The sequence below is a fragment of the Aquarana catesbeiana genome, linkage group LG02, assembly GCF_042186555.1.
Source record: "Aquarana catesbeiana isolate 2022-GZ linkage group LG02, ASM4218655v1, whole genome shotgun sequence".
Taxonomy (NCBI): domain Eukaryota; kingdom Metazoa; phylum Chordata; class Amphibia; order Anura; family Ranidae; genus Aquarana; species Aquarana catesbeiana.
The window spans coordinates 113127337-113154988 of NC_133325.1; the positions used below are offsets into that span (position 1 = coordinate 113127337).

The 27652-nt window shown below is 44.7% G+C and overlaps 1 protein-coding gene and 1 non-coding gene across 2 annotated transcripts in view; one reads left to right on the forward strand and one right to left on the reverse strand.

The window, feature by feature from the left end:
• The window catches only part of ALOX5AP (arachidonate 5-lipoxygenase activating protein), a 37326-nt gene extending 17889 nt beyond the window's left edge, over nt 1-19437 (reverse strand). Inside the window, exon 1 of the mRNA XM_073613361.1 lies at nt 19287-19437. Coding sequence (XP_073469462.1) covers nt 19287-19356 — 70 coding nt within the window. The 5' untranslated portion in view covers nt 19357-19437. The remainder of the gene's footprint in view (nt 1-19286) is intronic.
• An 8139-nt stretch (nt 19438-27576) lies between these two features.
• TRNAE-UUC (transfer RNA glutamic acid (anticodon UUC)) lies at nt 27577-27648 on the forward strand. The gene has a single exon. It is a non-coding gene; the product is annotated as a tRNA-Glu (tRNA).
• Nucleotides 27649-27652: the final 4 nt, after the last annotated feature.

Genomic DNA, 27652 nt, shown 5'->3' on the forward strand with positions numbered 1-27652 from the left:
GGGGAGCTCCGCCAGGGACACCTGATGTGAGGGGGGGCTCCACTGGGGGACACCTGATGTGAGGGGGGGCTCCGCCGGGGACACCTGATGCGAGGGGGGGCTCCGTCGGGGACACCTGATGCGAGGGGGGGCTCCGTCGGGGACACCTGATGTGAGGGGGATCTCCGCCAGGGACACCTGATGTGAGGGGGGGCTCCACTGGGGGACACCTGATGTGAGGGGGGGCTCCACTGGGGGACACCTGATGTGAGGGGGGGCTCCGCCGGGGACACCTGTTGCGAGGGGGGGCTCCGTCGGGGACACCTGATGCGAGGGGGGGCTCCGCTGGGGACACCTGATGCGAGGGGGGGCTCCGCCGGGGACACCTGATGTGAGGGGGGGCTCTGCCGGGGACACCTGATGCGAGGGGGGGCTCTGCCGGGGACACCTGATGCGAGGGGGGGGCTCTGCTGGGGATACCTGATGCGAGGGGGGGCTCTGCCGGGGACACCTGATGCGAGGGGGGCTCTGCCGGGGACACCTGATGCGAGGGGGGGCTCTGCCGGGGACACCTGATGTGAGGACGGACTCTGCCGGGGGCAGGCGACGTGGCTAGTGACACGCTCAGGGCTCCCACTGATTCTGCATTATGGTGAGTTGAATGATTTAATTTTATATTACAATGTAATAATAGAAATAATGCACTTCAATCATCCTGACACAATAACAATCATGGTGCCGGGATGATTGAAGTGCTAACACCAGGTGTTTGGAGTATCTTTATCTGCTGATTGTTAAACTTTCTAGAATACACATATTTTTATTGTGTAGGATCTGGGGCTGCTGTCCCGTCATTTCCCTCTCCCCCTCTCCCCCTTTCCCTCTCCCCCTCTCCCTCTCCCCCTCTCCCCCTCTCCCCCTATCCCTCTCCCCCTCTCCCCCTTTCCCTCTCCCCCTCTCCCCCTCTCCCCCTTTCCCCCTTTCCCTCTCCCCCTCTCCCCCTTTCCCTCTCCCCCTTTCCCTCTCCCCCTTTCCCTCTCCATCCCTCATTCATCTCAGACTCTAACCACACCCTCTTGAGCCACGCCCATTTAAGCCACGCCCACTATGACACATAAACCGCGCCCATTTTTCGCCGCGACGCGCTTCGCGCGCCGCACTTACTGTTTTTACTAAGCCACGCCTACAAACGAATGCCCCGCCCCCTAATTATTGTACAGCTCCGCCTACAGCCACAAAAGTGTCCCACATTTTTTTTTTACAATGTTGGCAACTATGAAATACCTGGGCATTCAGGTGCACTTCCTTTAATCTGTGTGTCCAGGGACAGATCAGATACTGTGAACGTGTCTAAACCCATGTAAATACTTGTAAACACATATAAACTTCCTCGGTTTTCTATCCTCCTCAGCAAAAAGAAAAACATCTAATAAATTGAAGACAAAGACTATAATTCCCAGATCAAATTCTCCATCATTTGAATTTAACAAATACAGGAGGTCTGTGTGAATGAGGGCTTGCTTTTTAACCACTTAAGGACCAAGCCTCTTTCTGAGATGTGTTGTTTACAAGTTAAAAACAGGTTTTTTTTGCTAGAAAATTACTTAGAACCCCCAAACATTATACTTTTTTTTTCCTAACACCCTAGAGAATAAAATGGTGGTTGTTGCAATACTTTCTGTCACACCGTATTTACGCAGCAGTCTTACAAGCGCACTTTTTTTTGGAAAAAATACACTTTTTTTATATTGTGAAAGATAATGTTTCTCTGAGTAAATTGATACCCAACATGTCACGCTTCAAAATTGCACCCGCTCGTGGAATGGTGACAAACTTTTACCCTTAAAAATCTCCATAGGCGACGTTTAAAAAATTCTAAAGGTTGCATGTTTTGAGTTACAGAGGAGGCCTAGGGCTAGAATTATTCTTCTCACTCTACCGATTGTGGCGATGTGTGGCTTGAACACCGTTTTCATATGCGGGCGCTACTCACGTATGCGTTCGCTTCTGCATGTAAGCTCGGCGGGATGGGGCGCATTTAAAACATTTAAAATTTTTTTTTCTTATTTATTTTACCTTTTATATTTTATTTTTACACTGTTCTTTTTTAAAAAAAAAATTGTGTCACTTATATTATTTGTAAACATCCCTTGTAATAGAAAAAAAGCATGACAGGACCTCTTAAATATGAGATCTGGGCTCAAAAATACATCAGATTATACTTTTTTTTTCCCTAACACCCTAGAGAATAAAATGGTGGTTTTTGCAATACTTTCTGTCACACCGTATTTGCACAGCAGTCTTACAAGCGCACTTTTTTTTGGAAAAAATACACTTTTTTGAATTAAAAAAATAAGACAACAGTAAAGTTAGCGCAATTTTTTTTTTATATTGTGAAAGATAATGTTTCTCTGAGTAAATTGATACCCAACATGTCACGCTTCAAAATTGCACCCACTCGTGGAATGGTGACAAACTTTTACCCTTAAAAATCTCCATAGGTGACGTTTAAAAAATTCTAAAGGTTGCATGTTTTGAGTTACAGAGGAGGTCTAGAGCTAGAATTATTGCTCTCACTCTACCGATTGTGGCGATGTGTGGTTTGAACACCGTTTTCATATGCGGGCGCTACTCACGTATGCGCTCGCTTCAGGCAACATGCTGAAGTGTATGAGTGCTCTTCTGTCCCGGAGATAACTTGGGGGAGGTGGTCCTCCGAGTTGCATTCTGGGAGAGGGTATTTATATTTTTATATTTATATTTACACTAAAGGGTATTTATATTTTTATATTTATATTTATATTTACACTAAAATGCAATATTAAAAAAAGGCCCTTTAAGAGCTATGGGCGGAAGTAAAGTTTTGACCTTGCTTCCGCCCTGCAATGGACTGGAGATGGGTGGGGGCCATCTTCCCCTCACTCGTCTCCTTACTCCACACAGAAGAGGACCTGATCACCTCTGCTGCTGCCGACGGCTCCGGTAAGCGGCGGAGGGCACTGGAGAGTGGCGGGAGGGGGGCCTTCTCCCGCCACTGATAAAAGTGATCTTGCGGCAAATCTGCTGCAGAGACCACTATTATCAGAAACCAGACCGACCTACTGAAGAAGAGGATACCGGGGCTATGGCAGCTAGCTGCTGCCATAACAAAGATATCCCTTTTCAAACAGCCGACATATATTGGCGTGCGGCGATCCGGAAGTGGTTAAGAAGCATAAAAAGGTATTTTTTATTTTATTTTTTGTGCAAAGCAAGAATACATGGGCATGAAGAAGGAGTATTGCCCCTGTGAAGCACTAGTGTTGATTTACTAAAACTGGAGAGTGTAAACTCTGGTGCAGCTCTGCATAGAAACCAATCAGCTTCCAAAGCTTAAAGAGTAACTCCACTTTTGTTGAGAAAAAAATATTTCCCTCTGGGTGATCTATGTACATTGTAGAGATTTTAACAAACTTTGTTGCAGATTCCTACCTTTTGTAATTCTGAAAAAAATCCCTGTGCGTGACAATAGTGAATGAATATTCACTATTGTCACACTAATTCTCTTCCCAGCCAATCAGGAAGCGGGTCCTGAGACCCATCATCCAATTGGCTGGAAGAACAGGCGAGCCTATTGACCGCCTAGGAGGAGGAGGGAGGAGACGCACGGCCACCGTGAAGAGAAACGCTGCCAACTTGAGGGGGTAAGTGCAGGGCCGACAGACCGACGGGGGGGGGGATGGGGGGTTGTGATTGACCCAACTGTCCAACCCCCCAGGGCTGTGGCTGTGGGTGCATTGTTTGCCACCCCCCCCCCCCAGAAAAAAAAATACCGGCTGCTACTGTCTGCATCCCTTTAGACGTGATTTACTATTGGGAGCATCTCACCAAAAATGACATTTTTGTTGCAGGGGATGCCGGATATCTGACTTTTATCCTAGTGCAGGGAAAATCAGTGAGCCAATCACATGTAGCGCTGGTAGATTTTTCAATCTACCGCTTATAGGTAAATTTAGTGGGTCATATGTTCTGTACATAGTTCAGATTCAGTTTATTGTCAGATTTAGCCTCTGTTCCAGTTTGGCTGTGTTGCGTGTAGTTTCACACTGTGCCTGTGGGTGTCGTTGTCACCATGGGTCGGTGTTGGAAAGGCAACATGCTGAAGTGTATGAGTGCTCTTCTGTCGCGGAGATAACTCGGTGGAGGTGGTCCTCCGAGTTGCATTCTGGGAGAGGGTATTTATGGGACAGACGCCATGTTTCTGGGAGCTTTACCTCGTGGCCCTCCTGGCCTAGAGGCATGTGTTAGTGAGTCTACCTCGCGGCCCTCCAGCCTGGAGGGTTGCGTTGCGGCAGCCGAGCGGGTGGACCCAGAAGCCTGTCTGGGGCCTGCTATCGCTGGGATGGTCCTGTGCTGTCTGTCCTGCGGGAAGAAGCCAGACAATCGGGAAGATCCAGGGGAGGACCCATCTTGGAAGGGACCATGCAAGGCTGGTCTTAAGAAGGGCCTGGTGACTCGATTGGAGGACGTGTCCTAAACTACCCTACCGCACAAGTACTGCCGGGTCAGCTTAAAGGTTCTGGTACTGTGTTTGCTGTTCATCGAAAACTACTACATCCTGTGGCAGAGGATCATACGGGTTTTGTTTCACTCAAGTCTGTGGCAGAGACTTTTTGTTCGTGCTGCGTATCGGCTGCTAGGTTGGTGAGAGAGACCTATCCGGGCGGGCAAAGATTTAACCCTGAAAGGAAAGTATATTCATCCAAAAGATTCTAATTACTCAGTGCTACACCAAGAAAAGGTATTTGAACTTCCCTGCAACTCTTCTTCTATCTCTTTCCTGCTACTTCTTCCAGTTATCTCCCATTAAAGTATTCGAAAAAATACTCAAGTGACTGGTGCCTACATTGTCTGATAGTAAGCTCAACGGGAACCCTAGACCCGGTGTTGGTGAAACCACAGGTAAAAAGGTGATGAAAACAGCCCACAACAAATCAGCAGCTCCACCGTGAGTTAGTGCTACACACATGAGCAGGAAATGATGTTTCTGGGGTACATTCTGTGTACAGAACACCTCCAGGTAGCCATATTGCATTTCACAGAATATTACACAGCTGCAGATTGAAAAGGAAAGGTCATTTTAATAACATTCAATTACAGTATGACTTGTTTTGCAATTGTATGCGCTATATTATTATTTTTTTTTTTCCCCATAAAAGTGGAGTTACCCTTTAATTAAACAAGCTGAAGTTAGAAGCTGGCTGCCATGCACAGCTGCACCATATTTACAATCTCTAGTTTTAATAAATCAACCCCACTGTGCCTCTCTTCTGTACACATTGCTTTTAAGAATAAAATAGGGAATTTTACAACACAATTGCAGAGAAGAAGAAACAAGTGGCCCATCAGTATGTAAAAAAAAACCAAAAAAAAAACTTTATTGTACAAACGTATAATTTAAAATATCACAACAAAAGAAGAGCTGTCATGAAATAAGTACATGGTTCAGCATGTCACATAGAAAGTCCTAGGTCTAAAGAGAAATTATAGATCATACTGTTATACAATATTGGTATATAGAATGTTTTTATAAATACTTGTTATTCAGTAACATAGTATACTCACTACTCAACATGGTTGTTCTTTTTACACACCCGTGATGAAGAGGATAAGAATACATTGGGTGTTGTGGATATATAGCCAGGGCTGTCTTTAGCGCAGGGCAAACGGGGCACTTGCCCTGGGCCCAACCTTTGTTGGGGGGCCCGCGCTAGCCGTGAATTGGGGCCCCGATGACAGCTTTGCAGAGCGCACAGAGGACAGGGGAGGATGTATTCCGCACTAGCCAGCTGAGGGGGGGCGGGGCCAGGGGCTTTACTGACGCTCTGACCCCGCCTACGTGCAGCCTATATACTTGGAAAAGAGTGTCTGTAGTGAGAGCCAGTGATCGGAATGGGAGCGTCAGTGGAGCTCTATACTGCCTGGTGAATACAAAGGTCCGGGGGCGGGGCCAGGAGCTCCAATGACACTCCCACTCCGATCACTGGCTCTAACTACAGACGCTCTCTTCCGAGTACACAGGCTGTACGTGGGCGGGGTCAGAGCATCAGTGGAGCTCCTGGCCCCGCCCCTCTCAGCTGGTTAGCGCGGGAATACATCCTCCCGTGTCCTCTATGCGCTCTGCAAAGCTGTCATCGGGGCCCCAATTCACGGGTGACGTGGGCCCCCCAACAAAGCATCAGTGGAGCTCCCGGCTGTTGTAGTGAGAGCAGAGAGTGAAAGCTCCGCCCACACACCTGAATGTATGTAGTTAGTTTGGCTGGCCAGGTATGTCCTTACACCCATAAAATGCCTGAATGTTTAAACCCTGAGCTGTGTTATTCAACTGTAAAGCTGTGCATTGCTGAAAGTTCTCTGACCATCTCCTGTATAATGTCTGCAGTCTCCGATTGTCTCCTGCAGTATGTCCGCAGTCTCTGGTAATCTCCTGCAGTATGTCCGCAGTCTCTGGTAATCTCCTGCAGTATGTCCGCAGTCTCTGGTAATCTCCTGCAGTATGTCCGCAGTCTCTGATTGTCTCCTGCAGTATGTCTGCAGTCTCTGATTGTCTCCTGCAGTATGTCCGCAGTCTCTGGTAATCTCCTGCAGTATGTCCGCAGTCTCTGAACCTCTCCTGTAGTATGTGTATTAATGTGCCCCTTTACTAGCTCAATTATTTGGGATTGCTCCACTGCTCAGTGGGAGGTAATGATGTGCATTAACCTCTAGCAACCAATCAGTGAACAGTAGTGATCTGCTTTAATCTCTAGCAACCAATCAGTAAGTGGTAATGATGTGCTGTAACCCCTAGCAACCAATTATTGAGCGCTAATAATGTACATTAACCTCTAGCAACCAATCGGCAAACAGAAATTATGTGTTGTAACCTCTAGAAACCAGCCAGTGAGCAGTAAGGATAGGCTGTAACCTCTGGCAAACAATTGCAATCGCTACGTGATCTGCTGCAGTAAACTGATTTTGAGTCTACCTGCTATTTTTTGTTTGTCTAAGAATGGAGGGGGGGGGCCCAAGAAAATGTTTGCCCAGGGCCCAATCAAAATTAAAGACGGCCCTGTATATAGCAAGTGCTATCAGTCATAATACTATGTACATTATATGTACTATTTACCACTGTGTATCCTAGTAGGGTACAAGGTTATACCATGCTGAACCATGTACCGTACTTAATTCTTGCAAGCTCTTCTTTTAATGTGATTTTTTTTAAATGATAAGTTTGTACAATAAAGTTTTGATACTTTATTTACATACTGATGGGCTGCTGTCGAAAATATAGAATTGTCAACTTTTTTTAGAAGTGAGTAAGTCCCACTGTTTGTGAAGTATTTCTGCAGGCTTACTTTCATATTTTCCATCATTCACTAACCTACAATAAGGAATAAACTTCTCTGATTTTTGAATTTGTTTTGTAGGTGTTGATACTGTATGTAAATACAATATATTTAGGAAGGAGCACAGTCGATGGTTTATAACAGTGGTCTGCAAACTGCAGTCTGTGGGCTGGATGAGGCCCTTCGCTTGCCTTTATCCAGCCCTTGGGGCACTATTCCTCCCACTGATACCAATGATGGGGCACTATTACTCCCACTGACACCAATGATGGGGCACTATTACTCCCACTGACACCAATGATGGAGCACTATTCCTCCCACTGACACCAATGATGGGGCATTATTACTCCCACTGACACCAATGATGGGGCACTATTCCTCCCACTGACACCAATGATGGGGCACTATTACTTCCACTGACACCAATGGTGGGGCACTATTACTCCCATTGACACCAATGATGGGGCACTATTACTCCCACTGACACCAATGATGGGGCACTATTCCTCCCACTGATGCCAATGATGGGGCACTATTCCTCCCACTGACACCAATGATGGGGCACTATTTCTCTTACTGACACCAATGACGGGGCACTATTCCTCCCACTGACACCAATGATGGGGCACTATTACTCCCACTGAAATCAATGATGGGGCACTATTCATCCCACTGACACCAATGATGGGACACTATTCCTCCCACTGACACAGATGATGGGGCGCTATTCCTCCCACTGATACCAATGATGGGGCACTATTTATCTTACTGACACCAATGATGGGGCACTATTCCTCCCTCTGACACCAATGATGGGGTACTATTTCTCCCACTGTCACCAATGATGGGGCACTATTCCTCCCACTGACACCAATGATGGGAAACTATTCCTCCCACTGACACAAATGATGGGGCACTATTCCTCCCACCGATACCAATGATGGGGCACTATTCCTGCCACTGACACCAATGATGGGGCATTATTCCTCTCACTGACACCAATGATGGAGCACTATTCCTCCCACTGATACCAACGATGTAGTGTTTTCACTCCCACTGACCACCAAGCCTATTGCATTATTTACTCCTATCAATGCCAGGGCATTTTCTACTCCCACTGGCCACAGTCCGTCCCCACTAAAGTCTGAAGGGCAGTAAACTGGCTCTTTGTTTCACAAGTTTGGAGATCCCTGCTTAAGAAGAAGAACTTCTTTGTTCCTTTTGTCCTGCCTCACCAAAAGCTGACTAGTAGAGATGAACTCAGGCATCGTCTGAACTCAATTCTACCTGAACTCAAAACTTGCTGTTTTTTTTTTGTTTTTTTTTTACACCAATCAGCTGTAGGCCAGGTCATTTCCACCCTGCAGCTCACTTAAACAAGGAGGTGGGCTGCTAGGTGGAATTGTCCTTGCCTGCAACTAGTTTGAGTAAAAAAGTAAACCGTGAGTTTGTGTAGAGATGAGTTTGCAGGATGCCTGAGCTCATCGGCACTGAATAGCTATACTAGTTAGGTACACCACACATACTTGTATGAACAATAGGCTAAAGCAGACGTGTCAAGTTTCTATGGTAGTGAGCCCTTGTAGAAAGTCAACTCAGGATTCCTCAGGGCGTGGGGTCTAAGCCAGCAAACTGGAACCAGGTCACACCCCTAAGGTATGCCCGGTTGACAATACAGAGACTACTCGTGTGTGCAGAGTACATATGGCAGGACGGGATCAGGGTGGGAGGCAGGCAAGCAAAAACAGTAGACAAAGCCAGGTTCAGTACACAGGTGGTCAGGCATAGAGTACAAGTAATACAAGGCAGTGACAAAAATACCACCCCCACTGTGAAGCATGGTGGTGGCTCACTGATGTTTTTGGGGAGTGTGAGCTCTAAAGGCACAGGGAATCTTGTGAAAATTGATGGCAAAATAAAAGTAGCATCTTATCAGAAAATACTGGCAGACAATTTGCATTCTTCTGCACGAAAGCTGCACATGGGACGTTCTTGGACCTTTCCATCTCAACAATGACGCTAAGCACAAGGCCAAGTTTACCCTCAGCAGAAAAGGGTGAAGGTTCTGGAGTATCCATCACATTCTCCGGACCTTGACATATTCGAGCCACTCTAGGGACATCTCAAAGGTGCGGTTCATGCAAGATGACCAAAGACTTTGTATGACCTGGAGGCATTTTGCCAAGATGAATGGGCAGCTATACCACCTGAAAGAATGTGGGGCCTCATAGACAAGTATTACAAAAGACTGCATGCTGTCATTAATGCTAAAGGGGGCAATACACAGTAGTAAGAACTAAGGGTATGCAGACTTTTGTATTAGCTACAGTTGAGTAAATGAATGACTTTCAGTGGCTATCACTGTAGTTTGCCTTGCGTGGTCTGCTGCTTGCATTGTTGTGGGATAATAGGCCATTTTGAGTCTTTTCTGCAAGTATACAGTTTAAGTCTGAGATGGAAGACACATGAGATCTTTGGTCTGAACTTTTGGTCATCCGTTTTACTTAAAAAGCTTGTAAAAAAGAGAAGTAAATGAGTCAGGAGTTGGGAGTGGATACATTTCATAAGAAAAATAAGTAAACAACCAGCCATGGTAATGAGGTCAGACCTTTGAAGGATTCACTATGCTGGTTGTTAAAGAAACCTGACATGATATAAATATAGACTCCTACTTCTCTCCTTCTGAAAGTGCAAGTTGCCTGGCTATAATTTCTGTAAATAGGAAGATGGCCCTTTTGGATGGCCTCACTGGCAGAGCTGGGTCTAGAAAGACCAAGGCAGAGTTCCAGTCCTCAATAAAAACTTGAGTTCAAGGTAAGGCCAAGAGAAGAATTAGCCAATCAGGACTTCCATTTGCTTTTCTATATAGACATGTAGGCAGGTGCAGTTAGCTAATGTAGCCCCCTTGTCCCAAACAGGGGCTACTAGTTACATTTAGTTTTTGGCTGGCTGGTAGTTAGCCCAGACTGATTGTGTAGTTTTTCAATTGTTTTTTTCCTAAGCTTAAACTCACATCAAAAAACAATCAGTTCATACTCACTTGGTCCTTATGAGATTTGTTTGCTGTATTCTACAAAAACCCTGGTTGATCCTGCTGCTCTCAATCTCCACCTTCTGTTCCTGTCCACGATTCAGGTGGGGATTTTGCACCTATAGTGGCAACTCTGCACTTGCTCAGTGTTCAGTGAGTTTCTATGCTGAGCATTTCCCACTATCACATCTGAGCAGCCTATGTGACTATAGAGTCACACATGTAGGTGTATACACAGTGGTAAATGACAGCCCACTCTCTCCCTCCTCCTCCATGCCCACTAACCAGCTAAACAAAATGAGGATGAGATTTTACATGTAGATTATTGGAGACTTCACCTCCTTCCTATTCTAAGACACAGGCTATTTTATTTCCACAAAATAATACAGATTTAATTTTGATTATAATATTTGTATTCCAATTTAAAACAGATTATTGATATTTATTTATTTTTACTCTGTATTCCAAAGGCTGTTTTTTATTTTATTTTAAACATGTGACCAGAAACAGAGCACTAGAAGGTCCCCCTGCTTGTGTTTCCCTGCAGACAGGCTGGGAAAGATCTGGGTCATGTGACAGCTGTATATTAGGAAAAGGGTACTTCGATTTTCTTAATTAAAATAATTACAGTCCCATCATCCCCATCATCCATATACAGAAATAGACAGGACAATGTAAATTAATTGGTTGTAAAGTCAATAGGTTTTTTATCTTAATGCATTCTATGCATTAAGATAAAAAAACCTTCTGTGCGCATCAGCTGCCCCAGCACCCCCTAATACTTACCTGAGCCCCATTTCTCTCCAGAGATGTCAACAAGTGCCTCAGCCATCTGGGATTCTCCGCCTGATTGGCTGAGACACAGCAGCGGTGCCATTGGCTCCCACTGCTGTCAATCAAAGTCAGTCAGCCAATCAGGAGAGAGGGGGGGGCGAACCGGGGCTCCATGTCTGAATGGACACAGGAAGCTGTGACTTGGCTCGGGTGCCCCCATAGAAAGCTGCTTGCTGTGGGGGCACTCAAAAGGAGGGAGGGGCCAGGAGCAAAAAAATCACTTTAAATAGTGTCTGTTTAGTATCACTTTTAGTTGGGATGTGATTTCTTACTGCTGTCAGTAGGTGTCACTGGTATAATTGCCAGTAAAATAAGATTTCACAAACAAAACTGAGTTATGAATATTTATATTTCCTTCAGCCAACCCAGTAGGATGTTCAGGCCACTGGTGCATGCTGGGAGAGGATATAAATTGTTGAGAAAGAACACATGCTTAATCTCTTCCCACAGGCTGAGGCCTGGGGAGGTGCTGCTGGATAGAGCTCTGCTGTTAGGCCCAAAGCCTGTGTGGGGTCTAACATGTGCTGGCACCCTTGCTGGACAGAACCAAGAAGAAGGCTGGTCTCTCAGAAGGGCCTAGTGACGCACATGGAGGGTGCACTGAACCTGGGAAATGGAGTGAGAGCAAAGTCTGTGAACCAGCTGAGTTACTGCCTGGGTTAGCTTAAAAGTTCTGGCACTGTGAAGCTAGACATGGATCTGGAGAGTCTTTAAGTGATCTACTATGGTATTTTGGACCCCTAAACCTCACCTCTTTGACTGTTCTGCAATAAATCTTTAAAAATGACAAAAGTGACTGGTGCCCAATGTTCTTTTTCAGTCCCATTTTTTAGCCATGTACTCAGCCCTAGGGTGAAATACCGTCCCACCCAGTGCCTCTGGAGGTGACACCATGCCTCCGGGGTGTCCAGGGAGTGCTACACTTGCCTACCACTAGGTGGTTCTATTGTCATCATGGCATGGAAAGGTGAAGATTGTAAATAGGTGCTAACTCCCCTTTAAGAGAAACCACTCCTGTAGTGATTTAATGGGTGGAGATGGTGTCCCTTTGAATGCTAGCTGTGGGGTTTAGTGGCCACGGCTGTTGAACTACAGTAGGAACTACCAAGCTGTCACTCCAGCCCCTGACCTTGGATGACGCTTTTTGGACTGTATCATCTTGGGGCTTGAAGCTATTGAATGGTATCTGGGGATTGCCATTGCTATCTCGGGATCACCCCTAAATGACTGATAGAATACTGATAGAATACTGTATGGGTGTCTCTGTTCCATATACTCTTATTTAGGCGCCAGGCTGTCTGGGGTGGGAATTTAAAGCAGTGTTGTCCTGCCTTTTGACCTTCCTGGGCCACATTGGAAGCAAAGGAATTGTCTTGGTTGACACATAAAATATGCTAAAATCCTATTGTAAAGGGCACCTACCATGTGTACCTCCATGCATTAATGTGACAGCTGCCCCTTTGAATGTGAATCACACTAAAATATAAATCAATAAGTAAAGTAAGGCGCTATTCTCAGGTAAAAAGAAAAATAGTGTGAACTTATTACGTGATTTCTATAGTTGTATTAAACCTCCATTCAATCCATGCTCAAAACCTCAGTATTACTATACCCTAAAACTATTACAATCAGAAGTTAGATTTGTTATACAAAAAAAATTAAGAAAAAAGCATACATTTTAATAAATGGTATTGCACGATCATCCTGTCATTTATCTTTTTGGTGATTGCTGATAACCATCTGATGGGAGAATACTTATTCTGGAGAAGTGTGCAGATATTGCTGAAGAAAGCTTGATGATTAATACATCTGATCAAATTGGTGTAATAAAAGGTTATATTGGTTCTTGAGACCATAGGTCTCTGGTGAGTGCATTTGCATTATCACACATGGTGGAGTACCTGTTTGTTGGGGAGTGGAGAAATATATATCTTTTCAGGATCCTTCATGCACAGTATGGTGGATGGGACTTAAAGATTGATTGAATACTACAGTGGACCTTATTAAAGAACTGTATCATTTTGGGATAGATTTCAAATTTTTTTGATGTGCAGGTTTTTTCTTTTTTTTCTTTTTATGCTTTTTTCTATTCTACGTTTTCTTTGTTACAGTATATGGTATTATTAATACTGAGGTAATACTGAGAAAACATGTTATAGTTCACACTATTTTTCTTTTTTCATGAGAATAGTGCCTTACTTTACTTACTGATTCATAAAATATACTAACAATAAGGATAGCTGATGACTAGAAAAAGTTGGGCAGATCACAATCCATGTACCTAAGTATTAAAACTTAGTTTTTTTGTAATTTTTTTTTATAAAAGTAAAAGAGGGCAACATAAAACAGTGCAATATATGACACTGTTTTCGATAAACTAACGCATCAATATCTGGTTCGATGGATGTAGTAGCAATTCTCAATGAACTCTCAAGGTGCTCATCAGATAATTTGATTTTCATTTTGCCCTTCGTTTGCTTCATCCTTGAAGATAGTTGCTCACAAATATAGGTCCTAGCTGCTCTGTTGCAGTGTGAACAGGACATATAGAAAGCGGTTGTTTTCTGTGTTCCCTTGCTGTGACTGCCATTGATCTAATGCAGGAAAGCACCAGTCACTGCACCTAGTATGTGAAGGAAACGTAAAGATCAAGCATTATATCCTGTCATCTTTCCAGGAACTGTCTGCCTATATAACATAGGCCATCCATAGACGAGTTTTGGGTAAATCACCTGATTTACTGAAACAACACACTAGTAGTTAAAGTAGAACTCTCACAAAAGAATACATAGTTTGTTTTGCAGAACATTGTAAGTAAAACAAGATTGTTTTTTTTTTGTTTGTGTTTTTTTTAAAGAATACAGTTTTCCCCTAAGGCCTCTTTCACACGGACGATCCGTATGTCCGTTTTTCATCCTTCCGTTTTCGGATGAAAAACGGACATACATTCATCCCTATGGAGCGTCGGATGTCAGCGGTGACATGTCCGCTGACATCCGACCCCGCTCCGATCCGAAAAGTGTAACGGAGGAAAAACCTACTTTTCCATCCGTTTTCGGATCGGATCGGGTGACGACGGACACTACGGTCCGTCATCACCCGATCCCCCATAGGGGAGAGCGGCGCTCTGACAGGTCCGCCGCTGCACAGCGTGCAGCGATGGACCTGTCATCTTCCTGCTCAGCGGGGATCGGCGGAGCGATCCCCGCTGAGCAAGCGGGTGTTCACGGGGCGGATCATGACTGATCTGCCCCGTGTGAAAGAGCCCTTATTTTGTACATGTTTCTATCCTTGTACTGTGCACACGCAGGGCAGCCATCAGAAATTTTGGGGCCCCTTACACAGCTTTAGACCTGGGCCCCCCCAGGGCCTGACCACCAACATTCCTCAGGGCTCGCTTACTGGCCCTCCCACTAAATCCGCCCACTGGCCATCCCACCGAGTCATCATCTGCATCCCTCTCCACAATGCAACTCTCATCCCCACCCAGAATCATCCACATCCCTCTGGGGATGATTTTGGGTGGGGATGAGGCTGATGGGAGAGGGATGGATGATTCTAGGTGGGGATGGGGATACATTGTGGAGAGGGATGGATGATTCTGGGTGGGGATGAGGATGGTGGAGAGGGATGGATGATTCTGGGTGGGGATGGGGATACATTGTGGAGAGGGATGGATGATTCTGGGTGGGGATGAGGATGATAGAGAGGGATGGATGATTCTGGGTGGGGATGAGGATGGTGGAGAGGGATGGATGATTCTGGGTGGGGATGAGGATGATGGAGAGGGATGAGGATGATTCTGGGTGGGGATGAGGATGATGGAGAGGGATGGATGATTCTGGGTGGGGATGAGGATGGTGGAGAGGGATGGATGATTCTGGGTGGGGATGAGGATGGTGGAGAGGGATGGATGATTCTGGGTGGGGATGAGGATGGTGGAGAGGGATGGATGATTCTGGGTGGGGATGAGGATGATAGAGAGGGATGGATAATTCTGGGTGGGGATGAGGATGATGGAGAGGGATGGATGATTCTGGGTGGGGATGAGAGTTACATTGTGAAGAGGCTCTCCACAATGTAACTCTCATCTCTACCCAAAAACATCCTCATCCATTTTCACAATGTACGATGTCCCATCTGGGGAGATCAAACACAGTCCACTCCACTCAACAATCGACAGCAGCTCACTGCCGCGCACACACTGACTTAGTGACCTACCATATCTGCATCATGCACCTGAGAGGGCTGGGTCCCACCACTGACGCGGCTGGCCACACCCCCTCCTCGAGTCCCGCCCAATCACATTACTAACCTAGCAGCAGGCTCCGCCTCAGCAGGGAAGCTGAGCAAGTTGCGGAGCACGGATTGCAGATCACCTTCGGGAGGGGGTGGGGGGTCTTCATGACCAATACACCTGGATAGGAGGCTGAAAGCTAGGGGTACGAACTGCCAGAGAAGTAGGGTTTCCTGTGTAATTAATATGTGTCCTTAATCCAGGACACATATTAATTACACAGGTTCTGAGGCCGATTTAATGCAGATAAGGCACCAAGTGAGTTTAATTACCACCTTAATCAGCCACAGAACCTGTGTAATTAATGTGTGTCCTGGATTAAAGGGATGATGTGGCAACCCTACAGAGAAGCCAATCCTCAAGCCATGGCTGCGGTGTATCATCACACCTTTTTACTGCTATTTCAAGAGTTGACAGTTGCTCATCCCTCGCAACCTTTTTGCAGCCACTTCATACGCATGAATAATTCCTTCCAGCAGTTGCTTGTGAGTGCTTGAGTTAGTGTCGAATGGCACTTTTGTGGCACTTTTGTGGTCCAAACCTGCATTCCTGGTCCATTCATAGGCTGATCTGTCCTGACATGAGGCACACTCTGAGCTAACCTCCATTCATAGAGGCCCACAGACTGGATGACAAAGTCAGCAAAGAAAGATGGTGTAAAGATTTTGTATCTTCACACGATGTATAAGTACCCTGGGGTGCCCAACGAGTGGACCAGAACACAACCTCATCAAAACAATTGATTTATGGATGGTGGCCCTCCTTGGTAAATGTATGTGGGAGATATTTGGTGGCATATCCCTGAAAAACCTAAGCAACAGTTAACATTACAATTGTACAGCATTCTCACTCCTTCACATAGAGGTTGATTTACTAAAACTGGAGAGTGCAATGTCTAATGCAACTCTGCATAGAAACCATTCAGCTTCCAGGTTTTTTGTCAAAGCTCTATTGATCAAGCTGAAGTTAGAAGCTTGATTGGCCACCATGCACAGCTGCACCAGATTTTGCACTCTCCAATTTTAGTAAATCAACCCCATAGTGTTTATGTTAATGGTAAAATCCACGTTTAATATTGTGGAGATATATGTATATTGATATGTTTATTCATTCTAATTTTGTTATAATATTATAGACCATTCCTCCTCAGGAAGCAGTGTTCTGTGAACACATTGAGAAAGACACCCACTCACTGGGTGATGAAGTTGATGGCGGAACTCTGGAACCCATGTTTAGGCATTTGGATACGTGTAAATTGGACATACGTGTATAAATCTGATTAAACCACGGGCATTATAGGGCACATATATGGGAATGTATGGGTGGTACATAAATAGTCTAGATATGCTGTCGCTGATGTTTATAAGTGATTTACATTACGTGTTTTACATTGCATTAATAAAATAATAATTTAGGAATCCTATAGACTGGTTGGTGTGATTTTTATGGCACTTTAAAAGTCTCAATAAATTCTTTGTTTGGATTGAGTCTAATTTTAGGGTACAGTGGCCATTCTCATGCCCACAATGCATTTCATTATTGGGTATACCATCTGTGTCCATACGGGGTCCTTCTTCTATTCATGGTAAACTGCCAATCGATTTTTTATAGGCTAAAACTGGCCATAGATCAATTGTTTTTCTTTTAACAGCCAGTGGGGCTGTAAACCAATTGACCTCCAGAAGGTTTTACCCCCTTTATGACCAGGCCATATTTTGCTATTCAGCACTGTACTACTTTAACCGTCATTCCTCAGTCATGCAACACTGTATGCAAATTAATATTTTATCATTTCTTTCATACAAATATGGGCTTTCTTTGGTAGTATTTAATCACCACTGGGTTTTGTTTTTTTTCTTTTTCTGCTAAATAAACTATAAAAGACTGATTTAAAAAAAAAAAATGTTCTTAGTTTCTAAAATAATTTTTTTTAAATAAATATCATTTTTTCATATATTTAGGTCAAAATGCCTACATTTCTTTGGTAAAAATAACCCAAATCAGTGTATATAATTTAGTTTGTGTGAACGTTATAGAGTCTACAAACTACAAGATATATATTTGAAAAATTATCAATTCTAAAATACTGACAGTCTCTCTAATTTCTTGAGGCCCTGAGATGCCAGGACAGTATAACTGCCCCCAAATGACCCCTTTTTGAAAAGTAGGCAGTCCAAGGTATTTAGTAAGAGGCATAACAAGTTTTTTGAAGTTGTCATTTTTTTGTCACAATTTTTTGGAATATGAAGAAACTAAATATAATATATTTTTTCACTTTTTTTTTTTACATACTGTCACCAGTGCAATTCAGTGTCATCATATGACTGGTGTGTCTGTGATCAGGAATATTGACTGGTGACAGTATGCAAAATAAAAAAAAAAATTGATTTTTTTTTTAAAACTGTGATTGCTGTTGCATTGTTGATCACTGTAACAGCAATCTTTTGAACTGTCATGAAAGGGTTTCATTCATAACAGCTGTACTTACTGTTTCTGTGATTGGCTACAGCTAGTCACTAGGTACAGGGTGCCAGGTACCATGTGATACCTTTGGGCCAATCACAGCATCACTACAGTTAGCACGGTTGTTATGAATTAAACTTGTACATAACAGTTGTGAATACATTGTGATCATGTTTTCCCGGCAGCTGCTTTGAGCCTTAATCCTGTGGATTACAGGAACTGTACTCCATTGTGTCTGGTGGACACATCGGTTATGGTAGGGGCACACCAGTGCACATACATTGCTGAGCTTGGCCGTGCTGCCAGCTCACAGTAAAAGTACTGTGGGCAGTCCTAAAGTGGTTAAAAAAAAAAAACAAAACCCATCCACATTAGCGAGGTAGATGAAGGAATCCTCCCTGCAATGCTTCTGTTTCTGACACTGAGGACTCCTCTGCTGTCAGATTACACTGATCAGTGCTACAGCCAATTGGTTGCAGCCAAAGATCGAATAAACATTTTCCCACATTCCTGTTCAAGAAAAGCCAATCATTAGATCAAATTCTCTTGAGCAGGAACGGCGCCGTAGATGGATCGAAATTCGGCTGATCATCTTTATCCATTTATGACCGGTTTAAGAAACATCAGCAAAAACATTGCCTAATCCTGTGAATCTAGACACCCAACTACAACACTGCAATGGTGAGCTCAGGGTGTGACAGAATACCTTAAGCTCAAACTTTAAGCAGCATCAGTTGATGGCAGCATCCATCTATTAACCCTGGCTACTTGCTAATCACACCGATGTCTTCAGCTTTACTACCAGGATAGTACAGGGCCGTTGTAAGACCTTGGCTACAGTAGATAACCTATTGCAATACTGGATAGCAGTGTCTATTTAGCTTACTACTTAGCGTAGTTAAGTGCATACAGTTTTCTATGGTTCAGATCTAATATGGGTAGGATATAATCTAAGGATATAATCTATAAAAGTCCAATGTCAATTGCTTCTACCGAGAGGATGCTGAGAGCTGCACTATGGAAGACTGCTGCTTACAACCAACAGTAAGTTACCAATTAGTTATGTAAACATAGGGGCTCCCATGACAGTGCGCAAAATCTGAAAAGGTGGACATTGCTGAAAGGACACAGCAAAGCGAAAAATAGATAAAGGTAAAAGAAAGGTAATGTGACCTAAAAAAAATGAGGAATACATGCCATCTATTCTACAGGTTACAGGCACAAATCAATGTATAAGGCAAACGTAAAAACAAATATTTTTTTTAAAATTAAGTTAGTATGATCTGCACTATTAATTTTGAATTACTAATCCTACCATTCTGGATAACGCTGATCAAAGTGACAATTGCCAGAAGGACGATGTGTCCCAGGATTTCTTGGTCCATGGTGCAGGCAGGAGATGTATCTCTGGTGTTGTGTGCTTCTGACTCTGGAAGGTCTCTGTGCAGAATGAGGATGTGGTATCTATAAAGAAAGAGGAAGTGTTTTTTTTATTACTTATCTGATATCACTTTTGTGATCTAGCAGCCCTTCTAGTTTATACATACAAAGAACTGACTAGTGCGATTCAAATTTAACAAACTATTAAACCAAAAAACAAGAATGTGTTATATTGCAGCTATATATATATATATTTATTTTTCTTTTATTTTTGATCTGGTGATCCAGCCAGTAATGCCTAGTACACACATTAAGTTTTTTTTTTTCCCATTCAACCTAGCTGGCTGAACGAAAAAAAAAAAATAGAGGAGGTCGCTGAGCTAACTATGCAATGGTAGTACAGCAATTTGCCCGCTGTGCTATTGTTCTGACAGGGGGACAGCCCCCCCGCCAGCACACATCGGTGAGAGCTTGCAGCCGTTGCCTGCAAGTGCTGATCGGATGCCGATCGGCTGCTGGTTTTTCAGCATGTCTGTTCGACGGAAACTGGTTGTGAGATCTTCTGTCAGACAAGCAGCTGTACAAATACTTGTGCAAATGCTTAGTATCAGCACCGATATCGGTATCAGTGCAGTCCTCGTATATGCTATTATTTATTTTTCCAGCAGGCTGAACAGATCCATGCATCCACTCAAACAAGGTGGGTGGAGGAATCCCCCCTCTGTGCTATTGTACTCTGACAGCAGAACTCCTCCACTGTCAGAATACAATGATCAGTGCTGCAGCCCCCATATCGAAAGATGTTTTCCAGCAGGACCAAGATCAGCTTCAGCTAGTTCTAGAGCACCATTTATAATCTTCAAAAATCACCCTTGGGCAGCCAGGTTACTCATTATTGGCTGCGAACCAAGCTGTCATCAAAGCAATCTAATTGGCTGTGTACTTTGTGATCATTGTGATGACCAATCACAAATGTAAATAGTAATACTGGTGCCCTCTGCAGCCATCATATATGTTTTTGCAAATGCTTATACTAGCTCCACCCCCTGCTCTGCGAGGGGGGGGGGGGCGCATTTTGGCATCTTCACCCTGGTCACTGCCACTGCCTGTGACTACATACTTATGCTAATAGGTGTCCCTCATGCCCATCTCAAAAAGTTGGGAGGTATGCAACAAACTATCGGCACCCCATCCCCCATGTGAATATAGCCTTAAGGCTTCATTTGTACTACAGTGTTTTGAATTGCAGGCAGATTTGCCTGCGATTTGACAGCGCCGAAGTGTGACAAAACGCGGCACAAGCATTTGAGATGCCTTACATTTGAATGACACCTCAAATCTCGGTGCGGGTCTACCGAGATTGTCATGCCATAAAACGTGCTGCAACCCGCATCGCGGGACACATGTTGCACAAAAATAGTTCAGGAGCTACTTTTGGAGCGACATGCGTCCCACGATGCGGGTTGCCGTGATTGCATCGCGATTTATCGTGTGACAATCGCGGCAGACCCACACCATGATTTGAGGTGTCATTCAAATGAATGGCATCTCGAATGTGAGTCCCACAATTTGTCAATCACACCTCGGCGCTGTCAAATCGCGGGCAGATCCGTGGCAAATCTACCCGCAATTCAAAACGCTGTAGTGTGAATGCAGCCTAAGCCTAGTACACACTAGCAGATTTTTTTTTCATATAACACAGCAGGTTGAAAGAAAACAAAACAAGGAGCTCGGGATGAGCCATTGTACTAACTATCCAATGTTAGTACAGCGATCTTGCTGCTGAGCTATTGTGTTCTGACAGGGGAGCGGCCCCACACCAGAATACACCAGTCAGCGCTCTCAGCAAGTGGCTGAGAGTACTAATCGCATGCCGATCGGCAGACTTTTTTTTTTTCGCTCATGCCCCTTTAACAGAAGCTGAACGTTCGGCCGTCATTTTACTATACACCGGGGAGAAAGGTGTTAATACAGAGAATGCATTAAGGTAAAAAAAAACTTAAGGCTTTAAAACTACTTTAATATTTGGCAAACTTCAATCTACTGCATTTTTGGTTTTGGGTTTAATACCACTTTAATAGCTTTCCTCAAAGTTTACAACAATTTTTTTACTATTGAACAATCTGTCTATCAGCATTTTGTATCTAAATTCACCACGTGAAAACCTCTCTTCAGAAAAACAGCCATTCCTATAAAAGAATACTTAGAATAGAACAGTACTTGTGCAACTTGGGCCTAGTCATTTCTTTTGAAGAGCTTCTATGCCTCAAAGTTAAAAAAAAAAAAAATAATATTTGCAGATTACTCAGGTGGTTGAGAAACACTGATCTATGTAGTAACATCACATTCCATGTATTGCTGTAGAATCCATTGTAAAGGTGTAATGCCCCATACACACGGTCGGACTTTGTTCGGACATTCCGACAACAAAATCCTAGGATTTTTTCCGACGGATGTTGGCTCAAACTTGTTTTGCATACACACGGTCACACAAAGTTGTCGGAAAATCCGATCATTCTGAACGCGGTGACGTAAAACACGTACGTCGGGACTATAAACGGGGCAGTGGCCAATAGCTTTCATCTCTTTATTTATTCTGAGCATGCGTGGCACTTTGTCCGTCGGATTTGTGTACACACGATCGGAAATTCCGACAACGGATTTTGTTGTCGGAAAATTTTATATCCTGCTCTCAAACTTTGTGTGTCGGAAAATCCGATGGAAAATGTCCGATGGAGCCCACACACGGTCGGAATTTCCGACAACACACTCCTATCGGACATTTTCCATCGGAAAATCCGACCGTGTGTACGGGGCATAACATTTGCAAATTGCTGGAAGCTGCCGTGACTCTGAATACCTGAGATTAAAGGCATTTTGGAAGACTCAAGAATATTGAAAAAGATGTGCAGAGATCTCTTGGAGCTTTCTCCTGTTTAGATCAGGTTCACTCCATCAGATGCCATTTACTTTGCATGATTTGAATGTGCTGTTCTACTAATGCAAAACTTTTGCAACATCCGCTTCAGAAAGGATGTATGTGGTTGACTTTCCTCATCACAACTGTCTCACAAGGAAGTTTCAAAACCTCAGATTCATTTGTGTAATATCTGGCTTCCTTTGAGCCGGAAGGCATTTTTGGACAGATGATATATATGCCAGGTTTGTATGATATTGCCATATAACGGTGAACCTCATTTGTTAATCCACAAAGAATTCCAATATAGTTAAAGCGGACATTCACTCCAAAAAATTATTTTGCATGATTAAAGCCTGTCCTCCAACCCAAAAATATATTTACTTTTTTTCTGCATGCTCCAGCCCTCTCATTGCCCCTTTAGCCTAGACAAGAATGATATGTACTCCACTTCTTTGTGGGTGCCTCCTGGGATATGGTTATATAGTATGGTGAACCACAGAGTGAAATTATATAACCCTCAGTAAAGCGTTGCCAACATCCCAAAATATGTTGCAAAAAAGCAAGGACCCTAACAGCGAAACCTTTGTACCCCCCGGTACAGTGGGACTTTACAGGCGAACAAAGCAGTTGAATTATAATTCAATATATATATATATATATATATATATATATATATATATATATATATATATATATATAATTGTTGGTGGCGTGTATGTTTGACGCTGTCAAGTGTTTGACAAGTGTCAAACATACACGCCACCAACAACCACGCTCCAGCATTTCGCTTGAAAATCTTTAATTTAAGAAAGGCTCTACTGTGGATTTGGCGGGGTTCATCCTCTTCTTTGGAGGCCTTTGCGGAGTTTTCTCTCGGCCCAAATGGAAGCCGCCATGTCTACCCTCAGTTAATTGGCGGTCATATATCTATTCATTTAATCACATCATTCTTCTCTCTGCATAGGAGAGTTTGCTTTTCTTGCGTAGTCTTTGCACTACTTTTTCCAAAGGTTGGATACTGAATACACCCATATTTTCTCTCCTCAATACGCCTCTGAAGAAGGGACACCGTTCTGAAACATGTCAGGCTCATGGAGAAATATGTATTCACAATTGAAAGTGTAAAGAAATATATAAAAAAAAAGTTTGTTGCACTCTGCATAAGCACTTTGTATAGATCTATGTCTAGATTCTCATGTTTTCATGCTTCTTTAAGCAATTTTCAATAAATAAATAGTTTTTATTATAATTCAACTGCTTTGTTCGCCTGTAAAGTCCCACTGTACCGGGGGGTACAAAGGTTTCCCTTTTAGGGTCCTTGCTTTTTTGCCTGGGATATGGTTGTGCACATGGGGGGTATAGTTCACGCGGATCAATGCCTGGGACCAGGCAGGGACTGTGGTTATGTGAAAATTTGAACATTAACAGTTAACAGTTCCCCAACTTAGAGATGAGCCTCACCGTGTGTAGAGTTGAAGGTGGTTTGTCCAATGTTGCTACACATTGTACCTGAATGTTTTGCATTAGGATGGATGCACTGCGCCTGCTCCCACTCTACTAATCTAACGTAGCTCTGTTACTTCACTCCCAGTAACAAAATGGGGTCCTGCCAAGCACATAGCGTGGACCTCATGCATGCTCATTAAATCCTTCCTTCAGTACCTTGTGATCAGGCGTTGTATCTCTGTAACGTGAGTCTGTTTCCAGTTACTATGGGAGACGGACTGCTAGGGAGGGAGCCAGGGCACCGCCCCCCTCGCTACTAGAGGACCTGTCAGTTAACCAGGTACCACACCTTGCCTTTAGCATGTTCTTCCCTTCGGTTAACTGTGGCAGCTACCTCCTCTTCCTTGTCTTGCCAAGCTAACTTCTTGTAGTTGTGTCAATCATACCCCATAGTGCTTTACAGACCCAGGTTCTTAAGAATATGCCAGAACCCAACATGCACTAGTTTGAATAACTTCAGACCAGGCTGCTGGAACTCAACATAACAGCATAACAGGCAAAAGTCCTTCTCCTAACTAACTCTAATGGTGGCTGCCCCAGGATACCTGCACAGGTAGAGCCCTTATAGGCATAGTCCATAGATGCTGGTATACTGACGATTCGGCATCTTCTTCTCCAGCAGCTGCTCTTTGGAACTCAAGGCTCGGCCAACCTCTCGGGTCTGGACTGCTGTCCATTTTTTAAGACATGAGACCAGTGTGTCAGACCCAAAAAAGCCTGTGAATATTGATCTGGAGCAGTGGCAGAAGACATTAACCCCTTCCCCCTGGTTAGGGCAGCCATGCTAACTAGCTCACAGTAGGCAACTTGCCTACATGCACATTAGATATCACATGAGGTATAAACTTCCATCCAGTGGCCTGAGGAGGGCACATTTGGCAGCCCATCATTGGTGGGAAGTTGGCTGGCTAAACTAGGAGGAGGCAGTTTGGCAGTTAGCAACTAGAGTGGAGCAGAGAGGAGGTTTATTTCTTTAGGATGATGATGTAGCGGTACCCCTGCAGGGGCTGTTGAGAATTATGGTTTGTCTATCACCCTGCTCAGTCCTGCATTCACTCTCAGGCACTCCGAGGCATAAAAGAGTCAGTGAACTTTGTTTTTTTTTTGTTTTGTTTTATTGAGGGGTATAACTTGGACGGTGATGGGAGATATGGGATGCCCAGCATGAATAAACAGCAATCTTTTTTTGGACAACTCACCCCACCAGCACATCACTTGCTGCAGACTGTTACTTCTAGTCACCTCCAGCACATCACTTGGTTCCCCAGGGACAGCTAGTGCTATTTGTTGGTTAGGCCTGACACTGACTCAGCCAGGCCTCCGCAAATGCCCTTGCAGGCTGGGACCGCGGGGCCCACAGGTGTAGCAGAAAAGACCTTGTGCTAGTAGCCTTAACTATGTCTACTGATTCCAGTAAACCCTCTTCAGGCCCTGCCAGCCCTCCTGGCTGCAGCTGCCTCTTTCCACTGCCCCTTCCACCACAGTCCACACTTCTGGTTCTTCACCCATCTCAGACTGCAAACTCCCAGTCCTCTTAGGCGTGCCTTCCCAGTCCTCCTGACTGTACCTCACTCACCAGCCCTCCTGGCTGCGACCAGTTGTCCTCCCTAGGGTCTCTTAGCAGTGCTCTCTCCCACTATCCTCTCCTTGCTCTCTCTTGTGCCTCCAGTCCAGGACCTCTCCATGCGTTCCTGAAGGTGGTCCCGACTGCACCCAAGCCCAGGCCCAAGGTCACCCCCCAGACTGGGGAGCTCCCTCAAATAACCCAACAGCCTCCACATTCTCTCACTCCAGCAATTCCAGCTGACAACTCCTCCCCAGCTGGGCTGACCCTGGATATTTAAGGAGGCCTGCCCGCTGCCAATCCAGGTTGGGGATTGGTCAGGGCTCCCCAAAACACCAGAGGCAGCTCCACCTCTCCTCTCCTCTCTTTCCCGATCTTTCTAGCAAACTCTGGAAAGAAGAGGGAGGTCTTGGTGATGCTGCCTGTGAGTCACTAGCTGCTACCCTGAGCCACTCCCAGCCCAGATCAGAACAAAACAAACAGGCCTGACTGCCAGCCAGGCCTGCCTAAATTTACCTGTCCTAATAAAAATCCTACCTCTAGCACCTACCTACCTAAAGGGTGCTACACTGACAATAAAGAGAACCAGAGACTCAACATTTGGAACATACGCAACCTAAGCAATGAAGAAATGATGGACTTTAGGATTTTATTTGAGATTAATGACTTTTGTATTTCTCATTCAGTTTTCTATGCATAACAGATCTTTTCTGTTTATTCAGATGCCTGGAAGAAATTATTGGTTTAGATGGTGATGAAGAGAGAGAGAGAGACTAGGGTTGCCGCCTTTTCTGCAAGCCAAACCCGAACACTTTATCAGCCTGGGACACCTTTACTATGCTCACAGTGTGTTGCAGCGAACAGTGGGTGAGGCCAAACTGCTCTTGCTGCTCAGCTTCCTGCCCCCCAGTGACGCCAAACCTGCCACCAGACAGCAGTCCACAGCTCCCGGACAGCAACAGATTTGTGTGTGACTATCTTGGTTACTTGGGGAGCCACAGCCCGGTTTGAATAATGTTTCTGGCAGTAACGGCTGTTTCATTAGGGGCGCAGTCTACATGCAGGGCGCCAGATGCATTGATTTCAATGTTTTTTTAGAAGCACATGATTAGAGCCTGAGGCTCTAATTGGCTTAAAAAAAGGTTGGGCTCGGGGTGCAGAGCACTGCACCCTGAGCCCACTCAGTTGTGTGAAAATAGCAAATTAATATTCGCTATAGTCTTCCTGCTTCTCCTCCTGGCCAATTAGGAAGCAGGTCCTGAGACCCGGTCGGCCAGGGAGTCTTGTGACTCTCAGCCAATTGGGTCTCAGGACCCATTTCCTGTTTGACCGGAAAGAGAAGCAACGCCTTTTCGGCTGGGAGCCTGGAGTGAGGAGCAACCTAAGGTGAGGCTGGACTGATCGCCGCCTTCCCGTTCATCTCACGCGGGGGGTGGGGGAAGGTTCTTGTGCGAGTGAAGGGGGCAGGTTTGTCTGCCACGCCCCCCCCAAAAAAATTGAGCACCAGCCGCCACTGGTGTCCGGATTTTAGTCTGACATGATTCACAACCCGGACTGTCCAGGGGAATCCCAGGCAGGTGGCAACCCTAAGAGAGACAAGACTACGGATGTACCCTGCTCCTACAATTTCCACTCCAACTGCCTGATGCGATTGAGGGAAGTTATCCCTCAAGCCAATATTATTAATGAATACAAGGCGTTCTCTGATTGGATGTGGTGGAAATTGTGATGCCTCTCCACCTCATCCAATCATAGAACGCTTCACACACATTGAGAAAATACAAAGCGTTACCTGAGTGGCACCCAGTTAGAGCGAGCAACCTCCAGGGTTCACTAAGAGCCCTTTGACAATGCAACTGCGGGTGCATTAGTGGTAAAGCTCCTCTCCCCTTGGCTGCTGCGGGGGATGTTTCAGGATGGAGAGCAGGAGAAAGGGCTAGTCATTGTGTCATTTACTGGCCCCTTCCTTTGCTAATTGAATGCAGTGAACACACTCACTGTGTTTATTTACAAACTGAAGCTTAGTAAACACAGTTTACTATGCTTTAGTGTTTTTTAGCTTTGGGGTGCACACCCTAATGCAATAGGGCTGCGCACACCTATGCTTTTAATTTGTATGGGGTTGAGGATTGCAGAACCTTTTGAAAAATGTGCCCATGTGATATGTACTCATGGGTTATCCTAGAAGTATAGAATATACCCTTCACTGCCAAACTCCATATCTTTTCAACAGCCTCCCATATGGTCTAGCGGTTAGGATTCCTGGTTTTCACCCAGGCGGCCCGGGTTCGACTCCCGGTATGGGAATCAT